This window comes from Phacochoerus africanus, chromosome 4 (assembly GCF_016906955.1).
Source record: "Phacochoerus africanus isolate WHEZ1 chromosome 4, ROS_Pafr_v1, whole genome shotgun sequence".
Lineage (NCBI taxonomy): Eukaryota > Metazoa > Chordata > Mammalia > Artiodactyla > Suidae > Phacochoerus > Phacochoerus africanus.
Genome location: NC_062547.1, coordinates 71,589,844 through 71,600,164, shown reverse-complemented (window position 1 = coordinate 71,600,164; position 10,321 = coordinate 71,589,844). Strand labels below are relative to the sequence as shown.

Below are 10,321 nucleotides of genomic sequence, written 5' to 3'. Positions count from 1 at the left end.
CTTGACCTTGGGTGTGGGGGCTGGGGGAGTGGGCCATTCTGGTGGATGAGGTCTCTGCATCAAGGGGAGATGGGGGGAGCCGCTGGGGGACTGGTGTTTGTAGTGACTTGCCCCATTGCCGGTGTGAGAAACCTCCCCCTACCTAACCGGACAGCCACAGGTCCGGCAGGATAGCCCTTAATCCCAGTAGGCCTTGGGCACCAGCTCTGATGTCGGCCCAGCAGCCTGCCGCCCCCACTCCCCGCCTCCCAAAGAGGCCACCCAGCCAAGGACAGGCAGGGCCTGGGTGCTGCCTGACAGGCACCTCTGCTGCCAGCCCTGCATGCCCTTGCCTCAGCCAGTCCAGCATGCTGCGCGCCATGCTCCTGCTGTTGGCCCTGCTCCCAGGGACAGCCACCTTGCCCAGCGAGCCACCTGGTATGTACAGGTGAGGGGACATGCCCTGGCACAGCCCTGTTCCTGTGTCACCCTTTTACTGTGTCACCTCTTGGAGGTCCACCCCAGCTGGGGGAGCAGGGATGGGTGGGAGGTAGGGTCTGCCCCATCCCCCGTTTTCCAGGTTCTCTTGGATCCCCAGCTTCTTCAAAGTCCCCAGCAGCCACAGTGAGGCCAAGGGCTGCAGGAGGGGAGCAGTCTGTCGAATGCTGGAGGACATCATCTGACAGGGACCCCAGCAGAGTGCCACTGCCCTTGGCCTGGGGATGAGGAACCTGGTGGCAGAGGTTGGGGGGAGAGCACCTTGCTGTTCTCCCCTCCCCTTAGAAAGAATGGGGCCTGCACCCTACCCCAGGTGGGCCCTGAATCCTCTGGCCTCAAGCAAGGGGACCCTCCACCAACAAGCAACCCTCACTCCCTTCCCCACCAGGGGTTCCTTCTTGTTCACTGCAGGTGGGGAAATGGAGGTCTCCCCTAGAAAGCGCAGCTTTTCCCCAGGTTCAGGGGCTGGGCTGTGAAGTCCCCAGGGTCTTCAGAGGATACAGAAGCTTTTCGGCTGGCGGTGCGAGGCGCCAAGCCGAGCATGGGTGAATCCTCCACCGCGCCTGCATCCAGTTTCCAAAGAAGGAGGTGGAGGCGAGGAGGTTGGCTCACAAGCAGGGGGGCCTTAGGGGAAGCGCGTTCTTTCCCTCTTCTGTGCCACCCTTTCCCCCCGCAAGCGCCCCCGTTTCCCGCGGCACCTGGGCCCTGGCTGCGCCGACCCCTCTTCAGTCTGGAGCTGTCGGACGCGGAGGACGCCTTCCTGCGCCGCGCCGGGCCGCTCGAGGTCCCGGCCAACAGCCGCGTGTATGTGCAGGTGCGGACGCGGGACACACCGAGGCCGGGTGGGGGCCGGTGGGGGCTGCCGATCCTCACCGCGACCCCGCCCTTCAGGCCGCCCTGGCACGTCCCTCCCCGCGCTGGGGCCTGACCCTGCACCGCTGCTCAGTGACTCCGTCCTCACGCCCGGCCCCGGGCCCCGCCTTGGCGCTGCTGCGCGGGGGCTGCCCAGCCGATTCCTCCGTCACCTTCCCGCCACCGCGGCGGTTCTCGGGTGCCGCCCGCCCCGCGCGCTTCAGTTTCCGCCTGCGCCCGGTCTTCAACGCCTCTGTGCAGTTCCTGCACTGTCAGCTGAGCCGCTGCCGCCGCCTCCGGGAAGCCCGCCGGACGCCTGCCCCTCTGACGCTGCCGCCTCCGCCGCCGGTGCGCGGGGGCAGGGCCGGCAGTCTGGGTGCCCAGGCCTGTCCGGGCTGGACACAAGCGCCTCTGGCATCTGAGAAGACTCTTAGGGTTTGGGGATCTGGGAGACTGGGGGCTTTGGGACTGGGGGGCAGGGGTACTTCAAAACTGGGAGTAGACACTGGGTCCCAGGCTAGGGTTGGGCACAGGGACGCCCGAAGGGGCGGGATTTCCGAGGGTCTAGTGGTGCGACTCGTGGTTGAAACAGAGTGCTGGACGCTTAGATCTTTTGGGAGCCCTGGGGACCAGCCCCTCGAGCCGGGGCCCTGACGCCCCCGTTTCTTGCCTCCTCTCCTCCTAGTGTCTGCCTCAGGATGAGGCGTGCGCGGGCGCCGGCAGTGGCAGCGCTGAGAGTCTGGGTGCTGACGGCTCCCACCTGCACACGCTGACGCAGCCCATCGTGGTCACTGTGCCGCGGCTGCCCCCCCGTGAGCGCGCAGTAGTCCTCCGCGGGGGTCCCTGAGGTCGGGAACTGGGGTGGGGAGGACATCCGAGGCCTAAGCCCAGTCTCAGCACTGTACTCCTCACAGGGCCACCCAAGGGCGTCCCCGGCAGAGAGGCGCGCCCCGAGCCTCCCGCGCCAGCTCCAGGAGCCCTGGAGCCCGCGCCGGTGGTGGCCCTTGTATTGGCCGCCTTCGTGCTGGGCGCCGCTCTGGCCGCCGGGCTCGGCTTCGTCTGCGCGCACTCAGGTACCAGCCTCCGCCCCGCCCCCCCACCCCCCAGGATCTCTGCCTGGCCCCCAGCCTATTCTGACGCGTCCTGTCCCCAGGTCGCTTTGATCCCAGCCTGCAAGGGCCTGACCATGCCTCCGCTACGCCCGCAGAATCCCCCAGGGGGCGCCCTTGCCCAGGCCCATCAAGCGGCAACCCAACCCCTAAACCTGTCTTTCCTCTCCAGCGCCCCCACCCCCCGGCCCGCCTCCAAGAACCTCGCCCGGCGGCCCCCAGCCCTGAAGGCCCCAGTAAGGCAGGTAAGAGTTGGGGGCAGAGATGAGGGGGAATATCAAGTGGGGCCGGTAGGACAGCTGGAGGAGGGAGGTGATAATGACTATACAGCGCGTTCTCTCTGCCAGGCAGAATTCCAAGTTTCTTACGCATGTTAATCCCTGTAACATGGTAGATACTTTTATACTCCCCATAATGGAGATACGAAAAATGAGGCACTCTCTGACTTGCCAAAGTCACACAATTTGGTGAAGATGAGATTTGAACTCGGTGACCCGCGGCGGATTGCAGGCTCAGTGTCGCAGGAAAGGACCTCAACATCTCAGGCAGGCACTAGGCAAAGAAATTCGGGTTTCAGACCTAGCACTCACCCTCACCCCAGCACACAGACCGATGGGGCGGCCAATGATCGGCTGGAAAGGGGGTGACCCGCCTCTGTGTCCTACTCCCCGCTCAACCCGAGTCGCCCTTCCCCAGAGATGGCGCGCCCCCAACAGGGTCCGGAGACATACCAGCCACGGCCTCAGACCACGCCCGCCAGGACTTCGGATTCGAAGGGACCACAATCCCTGCGCCCCGCCTCCTCTCGTTCCTCCTCCCACTCTCCCACCTGGATTCAAAATAAACACGTGGCCTGAACTGCAGAGTTCTGAAGTTGGCGTAGGCGCTTAGCTCGTGGGTGGGGAACCAGGGTTGGGAGAGGTCCAGACTGGAGGGGTGGGGCTTTGGGGCGGAGCTCAAACGCATACAAATACGCGCCAGAGGAGACCCAAGGGCATTTTGTTCCATATAAAAGAAAGGATACCCAACCCTAGCAGCTTAAATTTTATCTTAATTATTTATTTTGCTTTTTAGGGTCGCACCCGGGGCATATGGAAGTTCCCAGGCTAGGGGTCGAATCGGAGCTGTAGCTGCCTGCCTACTCCACAGCCACAGCAACGGGGAAACCAAGCCGTGTCTGCGACCTACACCATAGCTCACGGCAACTGCCAGATCCGCGAACCACTGAGCGAGGCCAGGGATCCAACCCGCATCCTCAAGGATACTAGTCGGATTCATTTCCGCTGCGCCACAACGGGAACTCCCTTAAATTTTAAATAAGCCTCCTCTCCTTCCTCCACCCCTACACCGGCCCACCTGCCTTCTCAAAGAGGGAACTTATTCGCGCTCCACTCCCACCGCCCAGATCCTGCCGTCGCTTAAGCCACAAGCTCAGGTCTACCCCAGCCCCCTCTCCCTCTAGCCTAAAGGTCCTCAAATCCCTCCTGCCAGAGCTCCTTCCTCCCCGCACAGAAGGGCAGGACTATTAACTCCATTTTACGGTTGAGGAAATTGAGGCTAGGCACGGCCAAGTCACTTGCTCACCAATCGGGGCTAGCCGACCCCACAGCCCAGGCTCTTGGCTACGACTGGATAGTTGCTTTCTGGCCAGGGCCCACCCCTCTGCGAGTTTCCCAAGACTTAGTCCTGGACTGGAGAGAAGGCACGAGATCTAAGGTGTCGGCTCCAGTTCACAAAAGAGATAGAATGCGTGTGTGTGTGGGGGGGGGGGTCTTTTTCGCTCCCGCCTCAGATACCACTCCTTCCATTTTTTCCCAGGATGGCTGTTCGCTTCCGATTGCAAACGCAGAGCCACGCCCCCGTCCCTTTCTGCCTCCGCGCGGGCCTTTTTGGCTCCACCGGCCGCCGTAACCCCGCCCACCACGGAAACGGCTCAGCTACAACACCGCCCTCCCGCGCCGCACCGGCATGAAGCCTCCGCAGCGGCGGCGAGCCGCCCCAGCACGCTATCTGGGAGAGGTGACCCGGCCCGCGGCCTGGAGCGCCCGCGAGAAGCGGCAGCTTTTACGACTGCTGCAGGCGCGACGGGGCCAGCCGGAGCCGGACGCCGCCGAGCTGGCCCGGGAACTGTCGGGCAGAAGTGATGCGGAGGTAAGAGGGGTCCGGAGACGGGAGCGAGGCTGGAGGCGGAACTAGGATGAGTCCAGGACTGGCGGCGGGGCGGGTCCTGGTAGTGGGCGGGTGGAGGGTGAGGCTTAGGGCGGGGGCGAGGCTGAGGAACCGGAAGAACGCTGGAGGAGGCGGGACTGGTGCTAGGCTAGGCAGTGTGTCCCTGCGAGAAGCTGAGGGCGGGGTGGGGGCGGGGCATGGCGCGTCTTGGGGCGGGGCTAGGAGGAGGCAGTGTCCTGGAAGGCTGAGGGGGCGGGGCGAACTCTGAGTAAGACCCGGTCTCCGCCCGGGACTGGAAGGAAATCTCAGCCAGCACCTGGGCGAGAATGAGGTTGAAATGAGTCAGTGAATGGGGCAGAGTGGACGAAGTTGGGAGGTGACTAGGGTAGTACTTAGCACGGGCTTGGGCCCTGCCAAAGGGAGGAGCCAGAACTGGCCTTGCATCTTTGTCAGGTAACGGATCACACCTGGGGCCTTGGCCCAAGACCCTTAAGGGTTACTGTGACTCAACCCTGGGCTAGCGGGAGGACAGAGAGTAGGCAGTGGACTGTTTAAGCCCTGGACTTAAAATCCATTTGGTCTCCTCCTCTCACTTCTCCAGGTCCAGGACTTTCTGCGGCAGCTCAAGCGCCGAGTGGCCCGGGAAGCCATTCAGAGGGTGTATCCTGGTGGCCCACAAGGTCTAAGACGCCAGGAAGCACAGCCCCCAGCCCCCATCGAGGTGAGGCAGGGTCAGGCTCTCCAGAGCCAGCCCCTGGGGAATGAGGTGGGATTGGGGGGGGATAAACTGGTCAGGGGAGCCCCAGGAGGAGTAAGGCTTGGGGAACTCCTGAGGGTGGATCCCTAGGCTGACCCTGTACCTTCTGGTTGCTCCACCCAGGTATGGATGGATCTGGCTGAAAAGGTAACAGGCCCGCTGGAAGAAGCCCTGACTGTGGCTTTCTCACAGGTACTGCCATTCCCCAGGCAGGATGTGGGGGTCCCTGGGGGGGACAGGATCATATATATGAGTCTAATTAAGCTGGATCTGGGTCCCTTCCTCTTGCCACCCTAGCTTCAGTGTCCCCACTTCTGAGGCCATCTCCACCCTGTTCTCGGGGTGGCAGGGAGGATTTGGAGGTGGAAGGCACAGTCTCCTGAATGGCAGGAGAGTGGCCCATGAGAAGACCTCTGTCTTTCCCTCCCTGATCTCTCTACCTGCCAGGTGCTCACCATTGCAGCCACGGAGCCCATCAGCCTCCTGCACTCCAAGCCCCCCAAGCCCACCCAGGCTCGAGGAAAGCAACTGCTCCTCAGCGCTCCTGGAGGGCAGGAGGACAAGGGTCCTGAGGCTCCTGGCCCTGCCCCCAAGGTGCAAGGTCCTGCCCCTGAGGCATCTTCTGAGTCCCTGGCTGGTCTATCTGCTGAGGGAGAGTTTTCTGTGGACTTTGAGAAGATCTACAAGTACCTGTCATCCATCTCCCGCAGCTGCCACGGCCCAGAGCTTTCTGCAGCTGGTGAGAAGGGAGGGCCGGTGGCTCTGGGGGTGGGAGTCCCTGGTGGCAAACCCCACCCTCCTCTCACCCATCCCCTTTCCATCCCTCACCAGAGTCAGCTGTGGTCCTTGATTTGCTCATGGCACTTCCTGAGGAGTTGTCCCGCCTGCCTTGTGCTGCCTTGGTTGAACATATGACAGATATGTACCTACACCTGATGGCCCCCCAGCCCGACCCTGCCAATGGGAGCCTGGGATCTGGGGCCGAGGATGGTGGGTCAGGCTCCAGGGGGCAAGAGGAGGCTGGCCAGGCCACCCCTCAGGCTCCTGAGAATGCTGGGTCCAGTGAAGCGATATCTACTTGGCAAGCAGCTGGAGTCTGCCCCTTGAACCCATTCCTGGTACCGCTGGAACTTCTAGGCCAGGCTGCCACCCCTGCAAGGTGAGGGGCCGGTAGGCAGAGGATACACCCAACATTGGTGAGCCCCCTGGCCCTCAATCCCGCTTGGGCTGGCACTGGGTTGTCATGAGGATCTTGCCAAGGTGGAAGGTCCCTCACATGGTGCACAATAGAGCGGCCTTCAAGACACTAGGTGTAGAAGTTCCCTGGTGGTTCAGCGGGTTAAGGATCCGCTATTGTCACTGCTGTGGCTCAAGTTTCTTAGGTGGCACAGTTTCAATCCCTGGCTCAGGGACTTCCCTGTGCCACAGGTGTGGCCAAAAAGAAAAAAAAAAAGCTCATGCAGCAGGGGGGGGCTCTCAGAAACAGAAGCACAGTTGTACCAGGGTTTAGCTGGTGGGAGGGTCCCAGACAGGTGGCTGGGCTAAAACCACAGTCAAAAACTTCCCCCCACTGATTGCCTTCTGACATCCTCTGTCCCATGTCCTGTGACTGTGAATAAAGTTCTTGTCAATTCCCTGGCTCTCTTTTCTCCTGTGAGTTAGATGGAGGGGGTGGCGGTCCAACGTGCCAGAAAGAGCTTGGAGTCATGGGGACCGAGGCGGGGCCGTGCCAGAAGGAGGATGCGGTTGTCAGTAAAGGCTGCTGCCGCCAGGTCCAGTCCAGTGCCATCTGGAGTGACCTTGGTTTGGCTGTGAGGAGACCCTTAGTGATGGCAAGTTCCAGGCCTGAGCCTGTCCCGTGTCAGGGAAAGGCTTTCAGAGCCCAATGCCCTCCCATCATACAGATGGAGGTCAGAAGCCATCAGAGCAACAGGTGGTGGGGAGCTGGCCCTTTGGTAGCGGTGGGCTGCCTATGCGGCAGGAGGTTGGAGGGAGGGAACTGAGTCCCTGAGATGACCTTGGGGAAGCAAGTAGGGGGGCACAAGCTGGAGAGACGTTAGGAGCAGGGAAGGGGGAGCAGAGCTGGGTAGAGGAGGGGGGCCCGGGTCCTGGCTGCTGCCAAAGGCCTCAAATTCCCAGAGGTGCTGCTGGGTCTCCCTGCACTGCCCCCCTCCCCTCCATCAGCCTCCCTGAGGGTTCAGGGCAGGTTGGGGAAGGCGGAGCAGGGGAGCCAGGTGTTGTCCATCTGGAAGCAGCGCCTTCCCCCAAATCTAAGCAGCCCTCTGAAAGCTGGTGAATTTTCTGTACGCAGAGCCTGTGCATTCACACAGCCTTCCTTTTATAGAAACGCTCGTTGCTCCCCACACACACTGCACACGGCTCCCCCGGGGCTCAAAACACATCTCCCAGGCGGGCCTCAGAGCAGAGCCAACCCACTCTATGACCACGGCTCCAGAGCACCAGACCTGTGGGTTCCAAAGTGCACGTGTCGATGGTGGGACAGAGGGACCAGGTCAGAGAGGTTTGGGGCTGCAGGTATGGTCACTGTCAGGAAGCCAGGCCCCTCCTTGGCTACAACCTCCAGGGCTGGCTGAGGGTGCCCCTCCCAGGCTAAATCCATCCCAGGGCCCCCCTCCCCCAGTCTCCCCAAGTGGAGGGAAGGGAGGGTGGTCTTTTCTCCATCCAGAGTCGGGGGGGATGGAGATGGTTATAAGTCAATCCCCTGGAGTGTGCATCCATGCAGCTATTAAGAGTCTGCAGGGGTCAGCCCTGGGTTCAAGTTCTAACCTGGCTAGCAAGCCAGCTATGGGCAAGTCACTCAACCTTCCTGGACCTGAGTCCCCTGGCCTGGACAATGCGGAGGGTAACAGGGCTCTCTGGGTCCTGAAAAGAGGACAGGCCACATGCAGGAGGCACCAACTCAACACACTGCTAGGCATGCAGTAAGCACTCAATAAAAGCTTTTATTAACACCAGGCTCAGAGGCAGGGAGGCGTGAGAAGGCCTGGGGAGGGTGGGGGGAAGGGGTCAGGGGGAGGTGGCAGGAGGGCCAGTGGGTGGAGGTGCTGACAGAGGAAGTGGGTGCTGACCTGAACTGGGGCCTGGCCTGGGGGCAGGAGGGACAGGAGGAAGCCTGTCCATGCTCTTCCTCCACGGAAGGCGCCACGCATCCTGGATACTGCAGCCATTGTCGCTCTTCAGGCTTTGTCTCCGGGGCAGGCCGCACAGGGCATATTGGTATGCAGCGGCCACCCCGTGGGCTCAGGACAGCCTACCCCGCAGAGCTAGAGCCTGAGAAGGGGCTCAACACTTAGGGGGGCGGGCGGGGGCGGGCGGCGGGGGAGTGAGGATGGCCAGACGACAGAGGAGGGAGGGCAAGGGACACGGGGGTTCCAGAATCCAGGAGCGGACATGACACTCATGCTCAGCGGCAGGACAATAGCAAAGCCACCTTCACGCTGTGGGGCGGAGGGGTGGAGGTCTTCTTCCCACCCGGGCTTTAGAGTCGGGGTCCAGCCAGGTTGCGAGTTAGGGAGAGAGGACAGGGAGGGTTAAAGGCACGAAGTGGGGCTCCGGCCTGGCCAGGAAGGAAGATAGGAGGGGTCTGGGCAGGGAGGGGTTGGACTCTTCCTAGCTCCCTCCCCTCTCAGGCTGCTGGCTCGGGGGCAGGAGCCAGAGCGCCTTCCAGGCCTGGCGGCGCCCCGTCGGATCAGCCCTGGGAGAGAGACCCCGCGGAGGGCCGGCCGGCCGGGGGCGCCGCACCGCTCAGACCAGCGCGTAGTCGAACTGCCCGCGCTCAAGCGCCTCCTTGTGGTCGGTCCAGGACGAGGCGGGCATGCGGCTGTAGGGGTCGAGCAGGATGCGCACGCAGCGAACCATCAGCAGCACCAACACCACGAGCAGGCACAGCACGAAGGCAAACACAGTGCGCTGCTCCGCGTCCAGGCCCGCGCCCACCGGGGGCCCCGTCGACGGCGGCAGCGGCTCGGGGGACAGCGTCCACGTCGCGCTCATGGCTCACATTGCCGCGCGCCCTGAAGAGGAGGGGGCCCGCCCCGGGCGCGGGGATGAGGCTGCGTCCTCCCGCGCCCCCGCGTCGCTCTCTCCAGCCACCGCCCTACCTTGCCGAGCCCCCGCCCCCTCCCGCGCCTCGGTCCCCGGGATACGCCCATGCCTGGCCGGCAGGCACCCAACTCCCGGCTTGCGCGCAGGTGGGGATGCTAAGAGCAGGGAGAGCGAGCCCCGACCCGGCCGGCCCGCGCACAACAGGTGCGAACGCGCGGCCCGGGCGGCGTGGCTGGCCGGAGACCCGGCCCCAACGCCCAGCTCCCTTTGTTTTAGCGTCCCGGGGACCCCCCTCCCCCACCGCCCCCGCCCCGCCGCGCCCCTCACCCTGGCTTCCACCGGGACCGGGACTGGGACCGAGCGCCCGGCAGCCGCGCTCTCTTCCAGGACCCGCGCTAGCTCCGCTCTTGGCCTCTCCCCGGCGGCCGCGGCAGCGGCGGCCCGGGCTCAGCCCACCCCACCCGCCCCTGGAACAGCGGAGACCGAGGCAGGCAGGCAGGCAGGCAGGCAGGCAAGCAGCGCGCGAGCCGGGCCGCCGCGACTGTTCCCATGGCGACGGGGGCGGGGCCGCCGCGGGGGGGGCGGAGGCTGCGCCGGAACGGCGCGCGGGCCCAAGGCCCGGCCCCGCCCCAAGGCGTTGTGCAGACCGCCGGCCCCAAAGAACCCTGAGCACCCAGGTCCTCGCCTGCACCCCAAGTCTCCAACCACACCTCAGCTCCCACACCCCTACTCTCTGCGACTGACCCCCCCCACCCAGACTCCGTTTGGGGGAATCCCAGTGCGCCCATAACTCATATGGCAAATCCAGCTCCAGGGACCCCAGCTGTCTAGAGACCCCAGCCAGGTCCCTGAAAACCTCCGTAGCTTTTGCTGTCTTCATCCCCCCACTCTC

General features: G+C 63.6%; 3 protein-coding genes and 1 long non-coding RNA gene across 7 annotated transcripts; 2 read left to right on the top strand and 2 right to left on the bottom strand.

Moving 5' to 3' along the window:
• Positions 1-62: 62 nt before the first annotated feature.
• Positions 63-4,317, top strand: TGFBR3L (transforming growth factor beta receptor 3 like). Of its 4 annotated transcripts, none has more exons than XM_047777263.1 (6): positions 63-1,291; positions 1,369-1,677; positions 2,015-2,141; positions 2,244-2,402; positions 2,611-2,683; positions 4,257-4,317. In XM_047777263.1, exons 1-5 carry the CDS (start codon positions 1,019-1,021, stop codon positions 2,664-2,666), a joined length of 924 nt encoding a protein of 307 aa, XP_047633219.1. In that variant the 5' UTR covers positions 63-1,018; the 3' UTR covers positions 2,667-2,683; positions 4,257-4,317. The 4 variants fall into 4 exon arrangements, with proteins under 4 accessions (XP_047633219.1, XP_047633215.1, XP_047633218.1 ...); XM_047777259.1 differs by lacking the exon at positions 4,257-4,317 and adding an exon at positions 3,135-3,296; XM_047777262.1 differs by lacking the exon at positions 4,257-4,317 and adding an exon at positions 3,040-3,296.
• Positions 2,773-3,236, bottom strand: LOC125125784 (uncharacterized). Its single transcript, XR_007134473.1, has 2 exons — positions 3,170-3,236; positions 2,773-2,990 (listed from the first exon to the last, which is right to left on the bottom strand). It is a non-coding gene; the product is annotated as an uncharacterized LOC125125784 (long non-coding RNA).
• Positions 3,736-7,004, top strand: SNAPC2 (small nuclear RNA activating complex polypeptide 2). The gene is made up of 5 exons (XM_047777256.1): positions 3,736-4,589; positions 5,209-5,328; positions 5,488-5,556; positions 5,812-6,103; positions 6,196-7,004. The coding sequence occupies exons 1-5, from the start codon at positions 4,407-4,409 to the stop codon at positions 6,525-6,527; spliced, it is 996 nt and encodes a 331-aa protein (XP_047633212.1). The 5' UTR covers positions 3,736-4,406; the 3' UTR covers positions 6,528-7,004.
• Positions 7,005-8,309: 1,305 nt separating this feature from the next.
• Positions 8,310-9,955, bottom strand: CTXN1 (cortexin 1). The gene is made up of 2 exons (XM_047777278.1): positions 9,757-9,955; positions 8,310-9,398 (listed from the first exon to the last, which is right to left on the bottom strand). Exon 2 carries the CDS (start codon positions 9,376-9,378, stop codon positions 9,130-9,132), a length of 249 nt encoding a protein of 82 aa, XP_047633234.1. The 5' UTR covers positions 9,379-9,398; positions 9,757-9,955; the 3' UTR covers positions 8,310-9,129.
• Positions 9,956-10,321: the final 366 nt, after the last annotated feature.